Source organism: Aplysia californica, unplaced genomic scaffold, assembly GCF_000002075.1.
Source record: "Aplysia californica isolate F4 #8 unplaced genomic scaffold, AplCal3.0 scaffold00289, whole genome shotgun sequence".
NCBI lineage: Eukaryota > Metazoa > Mollusca > Gastropoda > Aplysiida > Aplysiidae > Aplysia > Aplysia californica.
In genome coordinates, this window is record NW_004797559.1 from 524,659 (window position 1) to 539,353 (window position 14,695).

The 14,695-nt window shown below is 39.7% G+C and overlaps 1 protein-coding gene across 1 annotated transcript in view; it reads left to right on the forward strand.

The window, feature by feature from the left end:
- Window positions 1–977: 977 nt before the first annotated feature.
- LOC101861052 (metalloprotease mig-17) overlaps window positions 978–14,695 on the forward strand; it is a gene marked incomplete at its 5' end in the record, with an annotated part of 73,202 nt that continues 59,484 nt past the window's right edge. Inside the window, 1 exon segment of the mRNA XM_013084385.2 lies at window positions 978–1,172. Within this exon segment, the coding sequence (XP_012939839.1) occupies window positions 1,067–1,172 (106 nt within the window).

The following is a 14,695-nucleotide window of genomic DNA, read 5'->3' on the forward strand; positions in this document are numbered from 1 at the left end:
CTAGATCTAGATCTAATATCTACATCTACAGATCTAGCCTAGACTCTAGAATCTATCTAGCCTTGATCTAATATCTATCTAGATCTAGAGATTTATTTTCTATATTAGACCCAGATCTAGAATCAAAATCTAAATATATTTAGATCTAGAAATCTAGATTAGATCTAGATCTAGCTAGTCTCTAAAATCTTGATCTAAAAATACTCATCCAGCTTTTTTACTCGACTTGGGGGGGGGGGGGGGGGTCTGATTAGATCTAGATCAGGGGCGGCTGGTCCACAGAGCACGGTCGTGCACTGCCGCCCAAAAATTTTAGCGCACAACACCCTCAAAGTGACAACAAAAGAACCTTTACCATCCATCATCTAATCAGTTTTACGTACACGTTCCTCGCCAGAGCCTATTCGCTCCTTTATACAACATCTACAACAGCGTTACAACATATATACCATACCTTGTTCTTTTGCTTCACCCAAGGAAAAAATAGTATGTTCAGTGGTGTAATCTCTCTCGGAAAATGCTCTATGGGACGACCCAAACAACGATGACGTTTTGACCGAGTTTCTTAGTTCATAAATATTAATAAGGCGGCACAAGCTCGATGTGCACCAGCTGAACAAAGCCCATAGAGGCAGTCTAAAAATATCGCAATCTCAAACCAGCTCACGACAGCCTACACAATTCAATGCCCGTATTATGATAGCTTTGGAGCAATCCACGGGAGTGCTCCCAGCGATGTGCGATTGGTCCATTGTCTTGTCATTTATATCTCTAGCCCCACCTCTGTAACCCTGAACTTGAGCGAGGTCAACATGACGTAATTAGGTCATTGTGTTAGAAGTTGGAATGGAGTAGTGGTGAAAGTTTTATTACTCGAGTGCGTATTCCAATGCAGGATGAATGAGGTTGATTGCAAATAAATTCAGTTCACCAAACAAAGTAAAAAGAAGAGAGTGAATGAATTAAGTCCTCACCAAACGCTGTTTATGGGATCCTCTAACACAGAAGTACAACGCCCATAGCAGCTTAACAAGTTTTAGATACGTTTAAAGTAGCTGTCAATGAAATGAGAAACAGTATACTTGTTCCATCAACAAGACAGACAACAGAGAAACACGCTTCTAAGAGACGCAAACAGAACAACACCAACGAAATTGCTGCAAAGCAGGCCTGTGAGTACTGTGACATAATAGTTACTCAAATTGTGACAGTTTCTTGAAGCAAAATAAAATCAAAGCACTCTCAATCTGCGATTCATCCAAATTCCAGGAGTATCAAAAGTCGTTTCCAACAGTTCTTTTAGGATTGTTTACAGAAATATTACTGTTTTGCTTAAAATCAAATTACAAACAGAATTATAAGTATTACATTGCAATGAAATATTTAAATCTCCTCAGTGTCGTACATGTATAATCCAGGGCCTTTATTCAACTCTGAAGGACTACAAATTCGAGACAACATTTAGAGAAGTAGCCTATGCAAAATACCAGAAATCGCACTGACGTACATTTATGTCGATCCACAAGGACATCATTGACAGGATGCCTAACTTCGTCAACATAATAATGGACACTTTTGCTCCAGCCAAAGAACGAAAGGAAAGCTTCTTCTTCAAATAGATTTTCTCAAAACAAGTAGGATGAAGAAAACATCTAATTTACATGCCCTTCACTATCTTCAACCTGCTTTAACCTAATTGTGCACGCCCACTTTTTAGACCCACGAGCCGCCCACTGATCTAGATCTACTCTAGATTCTAAGTAGACTAGGCTATCTCTAGACCTAGATCTAGATCTAGATATTTAGATCTAGTCTAGATCTAGATCGAAAATCTAGTTGGGGGGGGGGGGGACACTTTTCGGAACAAGTGGTCCCGTCCTAACTCCATGGCCATGTTTCTAGATCTAGAATCCAGTCCTAGATTCTAGATCTAGACTCTATGATGTACAGTTGTACCGGTACAGTATGAGCATGACAATGATGAATCAGCCCAACTGTGCATAAGAACATGTTAATACCCCCCCCCCCCCCCTTGGGAATGGCCTGACCTAGATATCTAGATATCTTGATCTAGAAATCTAGATCTATACACGTTTGATTCAAACCTAACAACTGCAAAACATTAAATTGTGATAAAATTCAGGGGGGCATGCCCCCCTGAAACCACCCACCTTATTTATATTAGTATTAGGTCAGGGGGGTCTAGATCCTAGATATATATCTAGATCTATTTCAAATAGGCTACACAAAGAGCAGGGATGCAACCTAATCTAGATAGATTATAGACCTAGTCTAGATTTCTCTAGACTAGAATCTAGATATAAATTCTAGATTCTAGATCTAGAATCTAACTACAAAACGTCAAATTAAGATAACATTCAATGCCCCCTCCCCCCCCCCCTTTCATAATTTTATTATATCTATATCTAGATCTAGATCTAGATCTACATCTAGATCTAGATCTAGGCTCTAGAAATAGAATCTAGAATCTAGATCTAGATCTAGAATATAGATCTACATCTAGATAATCTAGATCTATATAATCTAGATCTAGATCCAGATCTAGATCTAGATAATCTAGAATCTAGATTTAGATCCTAGATCTAGATATATCTCTAGATCTAGATCTCTAGACTAGATCTAGAATCTAGATTTCTAGGTCAGGGGGGCTGAACCCCCCCCCCCCCCCTACTCTTGACTTTAAAGAACGAAACTACAAAATCGCCAGTTTAAGAAATATTTGATATATAGAACGAAAACACCATTCGATTTTACTAGATCTAGATCTAGATCTAGTCTATATTTACCAATGTTCTACCACCAATTAATCGTAGTTTTTGAGTCAGAAGAAAGGAATCGAGCAATAGCCTGCGTAGTGTGTTGTGCAGTGTGCTATGCAGGAAAGCGCTGATGGCTTCAGTCTGAAGCAGACGCAGGAGCGCAGGAGGGAAGACACTTCCTACTAGTGATGGGCATGTATCGATACTAGGGATGGGGACTAAGCATGGGCGAAGTCAAGTCGAGATTCGGAATTCGGCGAATTCGTGGGGTCTGAGTCGGAGATCGAACATTGGGCAGGAGGACGAGTCCGAACACGAATTCCCGAACTAGGGCAGCCAAGGGGAAAATAGATCACGAGGAGCGAAAACATATTTAATTTGTTAAAAACTGTGAATAATTTTACGCAAAACTGCACCCAAGAAACATTTTTGAACGCTCAAAAGTTAGATTTGAATGAATAAAAATGCATAAGTTTGAAAAGTATCATAAAACACGATGTCTTATTTCTATTTTCCCCTCGCTGTGTTCAGAAGGAAGCAGCGAGTTCGAATTGGACCGTCCCACGATTCCATCGACTCAATGAAAGTCACATGAGCTTTTAGAACGCGCTGATTCGCTAGCAGTTACAAATCCCTTCTGCTGGTGGTTATGCCCTAAGAGGCCAAGGTCAAATTTACGCACTACGGTGACGGACGAGCATTGCGTCTCTGATTGCACCAATCACAATTGCAAGCCATCTTCACGTCAAATTCAAATCCCGTGATTATCCCAGCCTCCTTCTTTCTTTGGCTTTCACTACGATCACACACATTTCACTACTTTTCTTCTCTTCATTGTACTATCTACATGTATTTTCTTACGACCTGTCTGGCACTTACATTTACATTGTCACATTTCTCGTCTCTTTTGCATTACTCCATGTTTGTTTTCAACCTTGTATGTTTCATCTTGTCATAATAAATGTTGATTATGATATAAATCTAGATCTAGATCTATTACTGTTATTTTTTATAGACTTCTGTCTTGCTGACTGTTGCTTTGATTTGCATGGTCTGACTTTAGAGTTCGAGACTGCGGGATTTTATGCTTTGATTTTTATTATGACCTGTTTGCATCCATTATCCTCGCACATGAATGCGGCTGTACTGTCAACGAGGGGCAAATAACTTTCAAAACAAACTGGTGCCCTCCCCTGATGTCAATGAAAACATTGCCTACCTCAATCCCGACCTCTGTGACCTCTTCCCTGCTCCTTCCCCCTCCCCCCTCCCCGCCCCCTTTGTCTACACTGGTCCGTGGAGTCGGGATTCTCTACAGCGTGTTCGACTCGACGGATGTAGGGAGAACGACTTGACTTGACACGAATCCCACCGAATTGACCTTGCCTCTCCTCAAATTTGATTGGCTGCTATCTTGACCTGAATTCGAATTCGGAGTCGAAGTCGACGAATTCGCGCCCAAAAATGTTCGGAGTCGAAAGTTCGGAAGTTCTCGGAGTCGGCCCACCCTTACTAGATACCCGATACTTCGATATCTATATGTATTGGTATCGATACCAATACCTGCTTTAAACATCGATACCTATGTGTTATTTATCCCAGGGCTGCCAAAGCAAGTGACTTGGGCCTTGAGAATTTTTTGTTTATCAAAACTGATAAGTTTTCGTAGGGGGCAAGCGTTTTAAATGAATCTAGTGATTTTTTTAACAAAAAGACAGAAGTTTTTCGTGAAATCTATCTAGTGATTTTGCAAAATCCTCACTGACAACCCTGATTTATTCTCATTGGTTTGATTTAAAGTTGCTAAAAATCTGGTAAATTGAATTGCCTTTTTAGAACTCTTGTGTTTTTATTTTCCAATACTAATATTTTCTGCAAAGTTGACTTTCCTCCCATACTTCACTTAGTTTTTGTTTTTATTCTCATATTTGGGTATTTATTTCTCTCTCTCTCTCTCTCTCTCTCTCTCTCTCTCTCTCTCTCTCTCTCTCTTTTACAAATAATTTTTGTGTGAGTCTCAGCTAAATAGTCACAACTTGTCTAGACACGATTACCTAAATACTTGGAAAGGTATAGTTGTATTTTTGTCTTTACTTATTACCCCCGGCGTATGTTACTAATAGCATTAGGTATCGAGGTATCGGTATCGATCCCTTGAAAAAGTACTAAGTATCAACATCGATACCTACACTGTGATATCGGCCCATCACTACTTCCTACCAAAGATAGTACATCTTTGTTCCTACTTCCTGTAGGCCTAGGCCAATGCCAGATGCCAAATAACATTTTACGTATTATTATTAAGGCAACCTCAATTCCGCAAATGGCCTTGGTGTCATGTTGTTGGTTTGGTTGTTGTTTTTTTTTACTTTTAGCTTCTTTAAAAGGTGTGCGTTTGTCTTATGCTTTAAATGTTTCTTTTAGGTTGTTTAAGCTTAAGCGATAGGAAGAGATAATTTGGACTTTATAGAACAATTTCTTTCACATGTCAAGTGGCCATTTGGCATATCAACCTCATTGACTCTTTATTTGGTGGGCATTGAGTTGCTTCTGAAAATCCGGATATGTTGGTGCACCTCATTAAGAATATCCGGATAGCCGGATTTCAACCCTATTTTATTCTGCACCTCATTCTAAAGTGGGTGTGAATCGCATTTTTGAAACGCTCGGCGTCCGGTTCAAAAGATAACCTGTTATTTATATCCTAGTTTACAATCATTGACTCTCAAAAGTCTGAATTCTCTTAGTTATATTATGCACGTGAACAGTTAGAAGAAACCGGGCCAACAATTATTTTTCCATCTGTTTAAGTCACTTAAGAGGTCGGAGAAAGTATCTAAAGGAACAAAATAAATGTGGTAAGTAAATTGATTCACCACTGCTGTACCAGCGACAGCGACCGGCAGGCAGGATGCTGACGTCAGTTCGTGTCAAGGTCCAAACCCCTTCCCCCGCCTCTCCCCCACACCCTTTTCCCCTTCCCCCAAACATCTAAACATGTCTTTGTGTGAAGGTGTTGACGACTGACGTTACTCGCAATACCACCGGGCCTTCCCCGCTTTAAATTGAGCATCGGATAAGAAAGCTGCAGTGATAGATCTAGATCTAGTAATTATATCATCTATAATTAAAATTTAGTTTCTTGTTTCTTTTTTGTTTGTTTTTTGTTTTTTTGTTGACAGCAATGGTACATACCCTCCCGCACCCCATCCTTGTCTCTCTCTCTCTCTCTCTTTCTCTCTCACCCTCTCTCTCTCTCTCTCTCACACACACACACACACACACACACACACACATACACACACACACACACACACACATACACACGCGCACACAACGTGCTACAGGATTTCACAGCCTTCAAAGTTCAAAGCTGTGAGTCGCAGACGTCACAAATGCCGCCTATCCGAGTGTCACCAGTCGTCTTCCAACACGTCGTGATAAATTTCATTGCTTCTCCTACCATCTATTAGGCCCGATGTACATTATGAATTTTAGCCTAGCTTGGCCTAGAAACGCCGTAAGCCAGTTTGTCATTTCAGATCAAGGTAAATAACTACAGTGTACTCCCTGTTAACCCAAAGAAAGAGCTCACAAAAACAAATTCTGACACCAACACTAAGGTCTGGAGGGCCTTCGAAGTGGAGCTGGAGTCTGCTTGAGTAATCGAAGGCTTGCGAGCAGCGGATGGCTTGCGCCAGGGGCTTGCAAGCAGGCTTGTGCTTTTGTTTTGCCTCCCGCCCGCTACCTGGGGGAACTTCCAGTGAGTTGTCACTCGCGGACAGTTTTGATGTACTGTGTAGTGACGTCGCGAAGTCAGTCACATGGCTGTGTGCTCGGTATATATTACAGAATATTCTAGTTATTTGTATTGAAAATCTTGCACCAAAAGTGCAAGATTTTTTTTCCATAGTCGGGTTGTAAAAAAAAAAAAGCTCTATTCAATGCACTTAAAAATTAATAATGGATCGGCTATTTTTACGATGCACAGGCCGGTTCTTTTACATTGTGTGTTTTGAAGCTCTCTTTCGTTTCTCAAGAAGAAGAATAGGAATAGCACCCCCTTGCGTGCGCAGATTGACTGATGTTCATTAGTTGTTCGGGTTCGTTCAGAGTGGAGTTTTAGTTGTTGTTGGTGTTTGTTTGTTTGTTTGTCTGGGTTTTTTTGGTGGTTTTTTTTAATGACCTCTCGCCTCTCATTCTAAAGTCAAATGAAACCAAGAAAATAAGTCGCCCCTTCCACTGGAAGAGGTTTTTGTCACCATAACCATTTTAAAAAATCGTTCTTCCGAAATTTGAATTCTAATTTATTCAAAAACTTGTCAGTTTCACTTTGATTTTTTTTTCACACAAGTAGGGTAACTCTGTTTGCAAAGTCTGTGCATTTTCGAAGAGGGCGGCACCGAATTTTGAGAACACTTTTTTAATTGGCTCTAATAGATGAATAATTTCAACGCCAACTTGATCAACGTCATACAACAACTATATGACAAGGCCTCCAGCGCAGTCTACCTTAGCGCTCATATGACCTTAGCAGTTGCGAGCACCGTAAAACCCTATACTAATACAAAAAGTCTACCTTAACGGCAGCATGGGGGGTTGGTTCAGGACAACGGTCGGGGTGAGGCAAGGCTGTTTGCTCTCCCCCACTCTCTTCAACATCTTCCTAGAACGAATCATGACTGACACCCTGGTAGACCACAATGGAACAATCAGTATTGGAGGCAGGACAATCACTAACTTGCGTTTTACCGATGACATCGATGGATTAACAGGAGAAGAACAGGAGCTCGCCACACTAGTGGAGCGGCTGGACACAACCTCAGTAGCCTACGGCATGGATATCAGTGCCGAGAAAACCAAGCTAATGACAAATAACACCAATGGCATTAACGCGGACATCAAAATCAGGGACGAGAAACTTGAGACCGTCAACAGCATCAAATACCTTGGATCAATCGTCTCAGATGAAGGCTCAAGACCAGAATTTCTCTCCAGAATCGTGCAAACAACAGATGCGCTGTCAAAACTAAAGCCTATTTGGAGGGACAGAAACATCACGCACAACTCAAAAATCAGACTAATGCGCTGACTGGTCATCTCAATATTTTTATACGCCTGCGAGTCGTGGACACTAACAGCAGAATTAGAGAAAAAGATTCAGACCACAGAGATGAGATGTTACCGCAAACTTCTTGACGTCTCGTACAAAGACCACGTTTCAAATGTTGAGGTACGAAAGAGAATCACCAACGCAGTGGGGCAGTATGGAGATCTACTGACCTCAGTGAAGAGACGAAATTAAAATGGTATGGGCATGTCACAAGATCCACAGGACTTGCAAAAACAATCCTGCAAGGAACCGTACAAGGAAAGAGAAAGAGAGGAAGGCAGAGAAGGAGATGGGAGGACGACATTACAGAGTGGTCAGGAAAGACAATGGGTGATAATCTGAGGAAAACAGAGGACAAAAATAGATGGCGAGAGATGGTTTTCAGATGCAGTGGTGCCCCCACGGTTGCCCCAACCACGGGATAGAAGAAGAAGAAGAGGGAGATTAACGGAACCTGTCATCTTTTTCCTTTTACGATGTTTAACTACGAGATGTGTTCTAGAATTAACAAGGAAAGACGACTATTCGTTCCTGTTTAAACATGTGGATTTATTTTCGGGTAAAAAAAAAATCAACAATTAGTTTCGTTTCATGTGCTTTCTTCTTTGTGGCACCACATCTAACTTTTTCGTGGCAAAAACGCCCCAAACCCTTTTACTTCTTACACTTCTTATACTTTTAGCCTCTTTTTTCCCATTCCATTTCAAGCATATTTATATTTGAAATTGCTACGTGGCATTTGAATTTGCTATGCGTTACATTTGAGATTTCAATGTTTACATTTGAACTTGCTATTGTTGTATTAGGACTTTTTATGATGTCATTTGTATATTTGGATTTGTTAGGTGCAATTTGCTCTTTCTATACGTCATTTGAATCTGCTATATGTATATTTGAACAGAAAAAAACTATTTAAAAATAATGATAGAAAGCATTAAGTATAGCGCAAATCCCCGCTGAACAGCAAGCTCTAAGCGTTTCACAATCTATGCTATTACTCCAGCAGACCTGGCAGCATTCTGAAACAAACTCTACTTTCTTACAAGACCTTTCCCCGTCTGTGGGCGGGAACCATTTCCACTTGGGTGAAGTGAGGAAAATTCGTATAAAGTGCCTTTCCCAAAGACACAACGTCGGGCCCACGGCTCGAACCCCCGTCCCCGCAACCTCACGATTAGGAGTCCGGTCGTCTTTCATCTACATGTATATACATCAGTATCAGAGAAACATTTCAGCTTCAAGTGAGTTTAAGAAGTTAGAAATGCTAAGGTACGATATTCAGGTCTGCAAGATATTCATTCGGTTGATATGGAACTTTCATGTTAAGTGCTGTGAAACTTGCGTTAGGTGAGCTTCCTCGGGAACGGTGGTCGCCTGAGACGCATAAAGCAAAGTTAAACAGAATTTCTAAAATGAATCTTCCATCATGTTTGACTTCAACTTTAAGTATAACAATGAATCTTACTGTATGCCTGAAAGTAAGAGCTAAATAGCGAGCATATTGAGAGGTCGAATGAAGAGTTGTTCATTCATGGCCAGGGCTAGGCTGGGGAAAGTGGTTGTGGTTGCAGTATGAAAATAACCACCATAATATAAAAGTGCAAACTTTAAAAGTCAAAGGAAAGGTGACCAGTTTGCCCCAAACGTGATCACATTATCAGATGGTTGATGTTTGAAGTATGTAACACGTTTTTATTTGAACATGATTAGTTAACACACTGCAACATGGTATACTCTCTAACTCTAAGTAATTGATGACGTGACTACGAGGTATACTGATATGTAGTCTACTTGCTACACCTACTCTAGCTCGTGATCGTAAAGTAGTTTAGTAATCAACAAGACTTCATATAAACTAACAGTGGGACAAAATATCAGAAACCGATTTGAAATTATACAATTTAACTAGATCTTAGGACTTCGCATAACAACACTACATGAAATCCTATAAACTAACAAGGACTTCACATTAAAAAAACATTGTGGAAATAATGTAAACTGATGATAGAACTTCAAATAAGAAAACAATAACATTTCACACTGTGATATATTCTAATACACATAGGTAAACTAGAGAGCAGATCGATGTTCATTCGGTATGACTTAAACGATAGTAACACTTGCACAATTACAGGTGTACATTGCTCACTATTCATTCTTCCTTCACTAGGAATAATATCGAATGGCCGAAACCTAGCTGCCAGAGACAATAACACCAAAAACGTAACGTGGACGATAACCTGCGTTCTTGCCTAATAAGCTCTTCGGCCTACAGTCATTACTGAATTAGCTTAACCCTGTTACCACCATAAATAGGTCAACAGGTCAGCACAGCAGAACCAAAATGAAGGCTAGCTGATGGCTTCCCAGAACCGAATTATTTCAGTGTTTTTCAGAGTTGTCCAGCAAAGAAATTGCCTTTGCTTTGATCGAAGCGACGTATTTCAATTGAAATTTTAAATACAAAGACTTAGGACGTCAGCATCTAAATTTAGAATGGAATGTTCATACTTGTATTTCTAAGCCTGCACTAAAGGCGGGGGTGTTAGACGGTAAAAGCCGGTATGGCAACATGACTGGAAGGTTGGTTTAGGTCGGTATGGCTCAAAAATGATTAATGATGACAATCTTGTGTTGGTTACATTTTTAGTTTTTCCTACTACATCTCCTCATCTCTCTCACCTTGGATGCTTGAACTTCTCCTAAACTATCCTGGTTCTTTCTCCTTGGCGTGTTTGCGGACCTCAGTTTATAAGGCCGATATCGTATTGTTACCGACTTACGCTTTCACGCATCTGTAATTAATTAACTTTCCAGGTTGGTGGTGTCTACTTCTTCTTGTCATCTCCATATCTAAAAATAATAATATTGACCTTAAACAGGCCTAGATCGAAAACTTGTAGTGCTCAGGCGTCCATCATTTTACTTTCTGGTGATCGTTTTTTTCTGTACATAATATTATATAACTGTTGCCGTGCCGAGAGACAATTTTGGCTTAAACAGGTTGATGCTCATCCTCCAATGGCGTTAACTTCGATGTGGGTTCTCACGACCCTCCGCCGCTCAGCGTCTTCTGGTCATAATTCTAGGAATAAAAAGAATTTGCAAAATATTTAGGTCCACAATTTGTGTAAACTTCCCACCCTTCGCTAAGATTCCCCACGCTATCTGATGCTGAGTCACATCGGATACACCAAATGCGCAATAGATGACCATGATGTCCGAGTGAAGCTAGGGACTTCCGTATTACAACTGCTATTTTTTATGCTGCACTGGGCAGTGACAATCGGGATCATTATACTTTACTAGCTCGGTACCCAGTTCGATGAACGGACTAAAAAAAATGGATCGTCAAGTCACAGTGGCACCACTACTCACGGCTGGTGAACGGAAGCCTCTCTTGTTTACAAAGGCGTCTTAGAAGACGCTTTTCCCTAGATTTGATCTAAACGAAACTAATGAAAGACTGAAAAATAAACTACATTGGCCTTGAACCCTTAATATGATTGCGCACCTTTTAAATGATTCTGAACCACAGTTAATTTGTTCAAATTTGTGGTTCAAATGTTTCAGGCAACCAAAGTGACCGACTTTCACAAATGTAATACAGATTTAAGGGCACCAGAAATGCTACCTTAACATTACAATTACAATGTTAATGGAAAGATGTATTGAAGCACAGAAAGATCGGTATTTATGCTTCATAGATTATTCAAAGGCGTTCGATAAAGTTAGACATGATGAGCTTTTTAGAATACTGGAAAAGCTAGACATAGATGGAAAAGATCTAAGAATTATCAGGAATTTGTACTGGGACCAAACGCTGCGGTACGAATTAATGGAGAATACTGTGAATATAAGCAGATTAGATGTGGAGTGAGGCAAGGGTGTGTCATGTAACCAGACCTCTTTGACATGTACAGTGAAACAATCCTTAGAAACATAGAAGAATGTCAAGGTCTCAAAGTAAATGGAGAAAAGATTAATAACATCAGGTATGCAGATGACACAGTTTTGATAGCAAGCTCTGAAAAGGATCTTCAATTGCTTCGAGACACTGTTGTAACATAGAGTGAACGTAAAGGATTATTGTTGAATGTAAAGAAAACAGAATGCATGTTAATATTTTAAAAAGCAGCAAAGCCTAGTTGTAATCTCATTAGCAAAGGTAAAAATTTCAAACTAGTCCAACAGTTTACATATCTAGGATATATGATAACATCTGATGCCAAATGTTCCACAGAAATAGGACGGAGAATTACAATGTCTAAGGCTAGTTTCAACAAAATGAGCCCAATCCTGAAAAAATAGAAACATCTCAATGAACACCAAATGAAAGTTCTGAAATGCTATGTTTGAACAACCCTTCTGTGAATGCTGGACGATCACTAAAGACTGTGAAAAAAAAATAGAAGCAACAGAAATGTGATTTCTTAGGAGACTGCTAAGAGTATCGTGGAAGGAAAAGAAATCAAATGAGGTAGTGCTTGATGAAGCCCACGTGGGACGCTCAATGTTAAAAACAATAAGGAAACGACAAATGCAGTTTTTAGGACACATAAATAGACATAAGGATCTTGAACATCAAGCTCTCACTGGCAAAATTGAGGGCAAGAGAGGCAGGGGAAGGCCCAGAACAACATTTTGGGGAACCTAAACAAATGGGTAACAGGGAAAGATCAGGGAAACGTAGCTTTTTTTAGAACATCTGAGCAAAGGAATGTAGAACCATGATCGCCGATGTCTGTCGCAGATCTGGCACTGGATGATGATGAATATAGATTTGTTTATTTCCGACGGAAGAGCAATTTTTATATCATGGAACTGAAATATGTCTTGAACACTGCATTTGGCCGATAGTGTTTTCTATTTTTCTAAATTTTTTTAGACGAATGCAAGCACTTACTGAATTGATAGAAACCTAGCTTGGTCTTTGAACTACCTTCAGTAACTTTTTTATGGTTCTACGTTCCGTAGTTTTTCAGCTTTAGAAAACATGTACGTAATTATATATATATATATATAATATATACCTCGGTTTGAGGACAAAAACAATATATATATATATATTGTTTTTGTCCTCAAACCGAGGTATATTTACCACCTCGCCTCAAGCTGATCGCACTTTTTACAGTCAATGCCGTCCATTCACTTTGTTCCCACCCACAAGCACGCACAACAAAATAACAAAACAAAACATAAACCACAAGAAACCACAAAACAAAACCCCCCAAAAAATATCAAATATGTACATCGAAAACCCCCCACTTCAAATCAAATAAAGAAACAAAACCAGTCATACTAAGAATAATGTGGAGCGACAGCAGCGATGAAATGGCCAGTAAATGACCAGTCCTTGCCGTCTCGGTCCATTGCACAGACTAAGGCCCTGGGTGCGTCACCGCACTGGACCATAGAGAATAATAGTAATGGTTATGTTTGGTGATTTTTTCCCCTGGCAGAGCCAATATCCGAGTTTTTCACACGGTCTGATGATTTTCTACGACGTTTGTCAGCGGGCAAAGTCACGTCGGATCATAAGCAGGCTGCTCGAAAAATACTGTCTTCCATGACGCATCATTCCATGAAGGCTGTGGGCCGCCACGTTGACTCAGCAAACCGCTTATGAAAAACACCATATAAGGAATTACGAAAACAATAAGGACGATCCTTACGAAGGATATGATTGTAATCGTATTCCAATATCTTACCTCATATTTTTGTGTATTATTCACTGTACTGTCACCTACAAGAAAAAGGAGGGAGGGAGGGGGGAATCTTTCGCATTAGACAGGACATGCTGTGCAGTTATTTAAAGTTTGTAAAACGGGAAAACCAGCCTTTCGGTTTCACCGAGGTTTATCCACCTCAAATGATGGTGAGAGTGATGCTCTGAATATCGATATAAACCTTATGAGTATGAGAACCAAAAAAATTTTTTTTAAATCTAAAGAATTTGCATCGACAACCATGATTCTGAAACCGGCAAGACAATGGCGTTCTGTACATCCCTGTAGCCGCTCACCCTTCCAAAATACCTTCAATTTCACACTAAAATCTAAGTTGACTCATACACACTAAAATCTAAGTTGACTCATACTTTGCACATTATGTTGATAGTCTGTAAACTGGTACTTCTTCAACAGAGCATTTTGTTTTTAAAATCATTTTGACAATAAAAGGCATTACAGTTATCCTAAGCGTGTACAGAAAAGCGATACGGAATTGAAACACGTACTGGTGGCTTTTAAAAACGTTCTGAACTTCAAAAGTTTAACAAATCAATCCAATTATCAAACTGTCTAAATAGCATATCATCGACAATCTGTTCAAATCTATTGAGTCAAGAAAGCAACGTTCTTCAGGGGAGAGAAAAAACAAACAGTTTACATGTATTTTTATATCAATTGTGCCGATATTATGTTGATCTATCATTTCTTGCTTTTTTTCATATAATTTAGAATTTTAATTTGGACCAAAAAAATTCTTGGATACGTGCAACCGATACCAAAGACTAAGAAGCTCAACTTGAAGGAAAAAATCCCTTAGTACAGCTGAACAGCTGGTTCACGATATTCAAACAAGTTGAAATTTTTTTGGGACTTCTTTATTAAACAGTGCCTCAATAAGCCACCGTTCATCACAGAGCAGTTAGGGAGATTTCTCGCAGTGAGGCTGTAAGTGTTCAAAGACTGAACAGCCGACGAGAGGTTCAGAATTGGCTTGGTAAACAAGAGTCGGGAATTGTGAATCATTTCAGGAAATACAATACAACGTTGAGAGAGAGAGAGAGAGAGAGAGA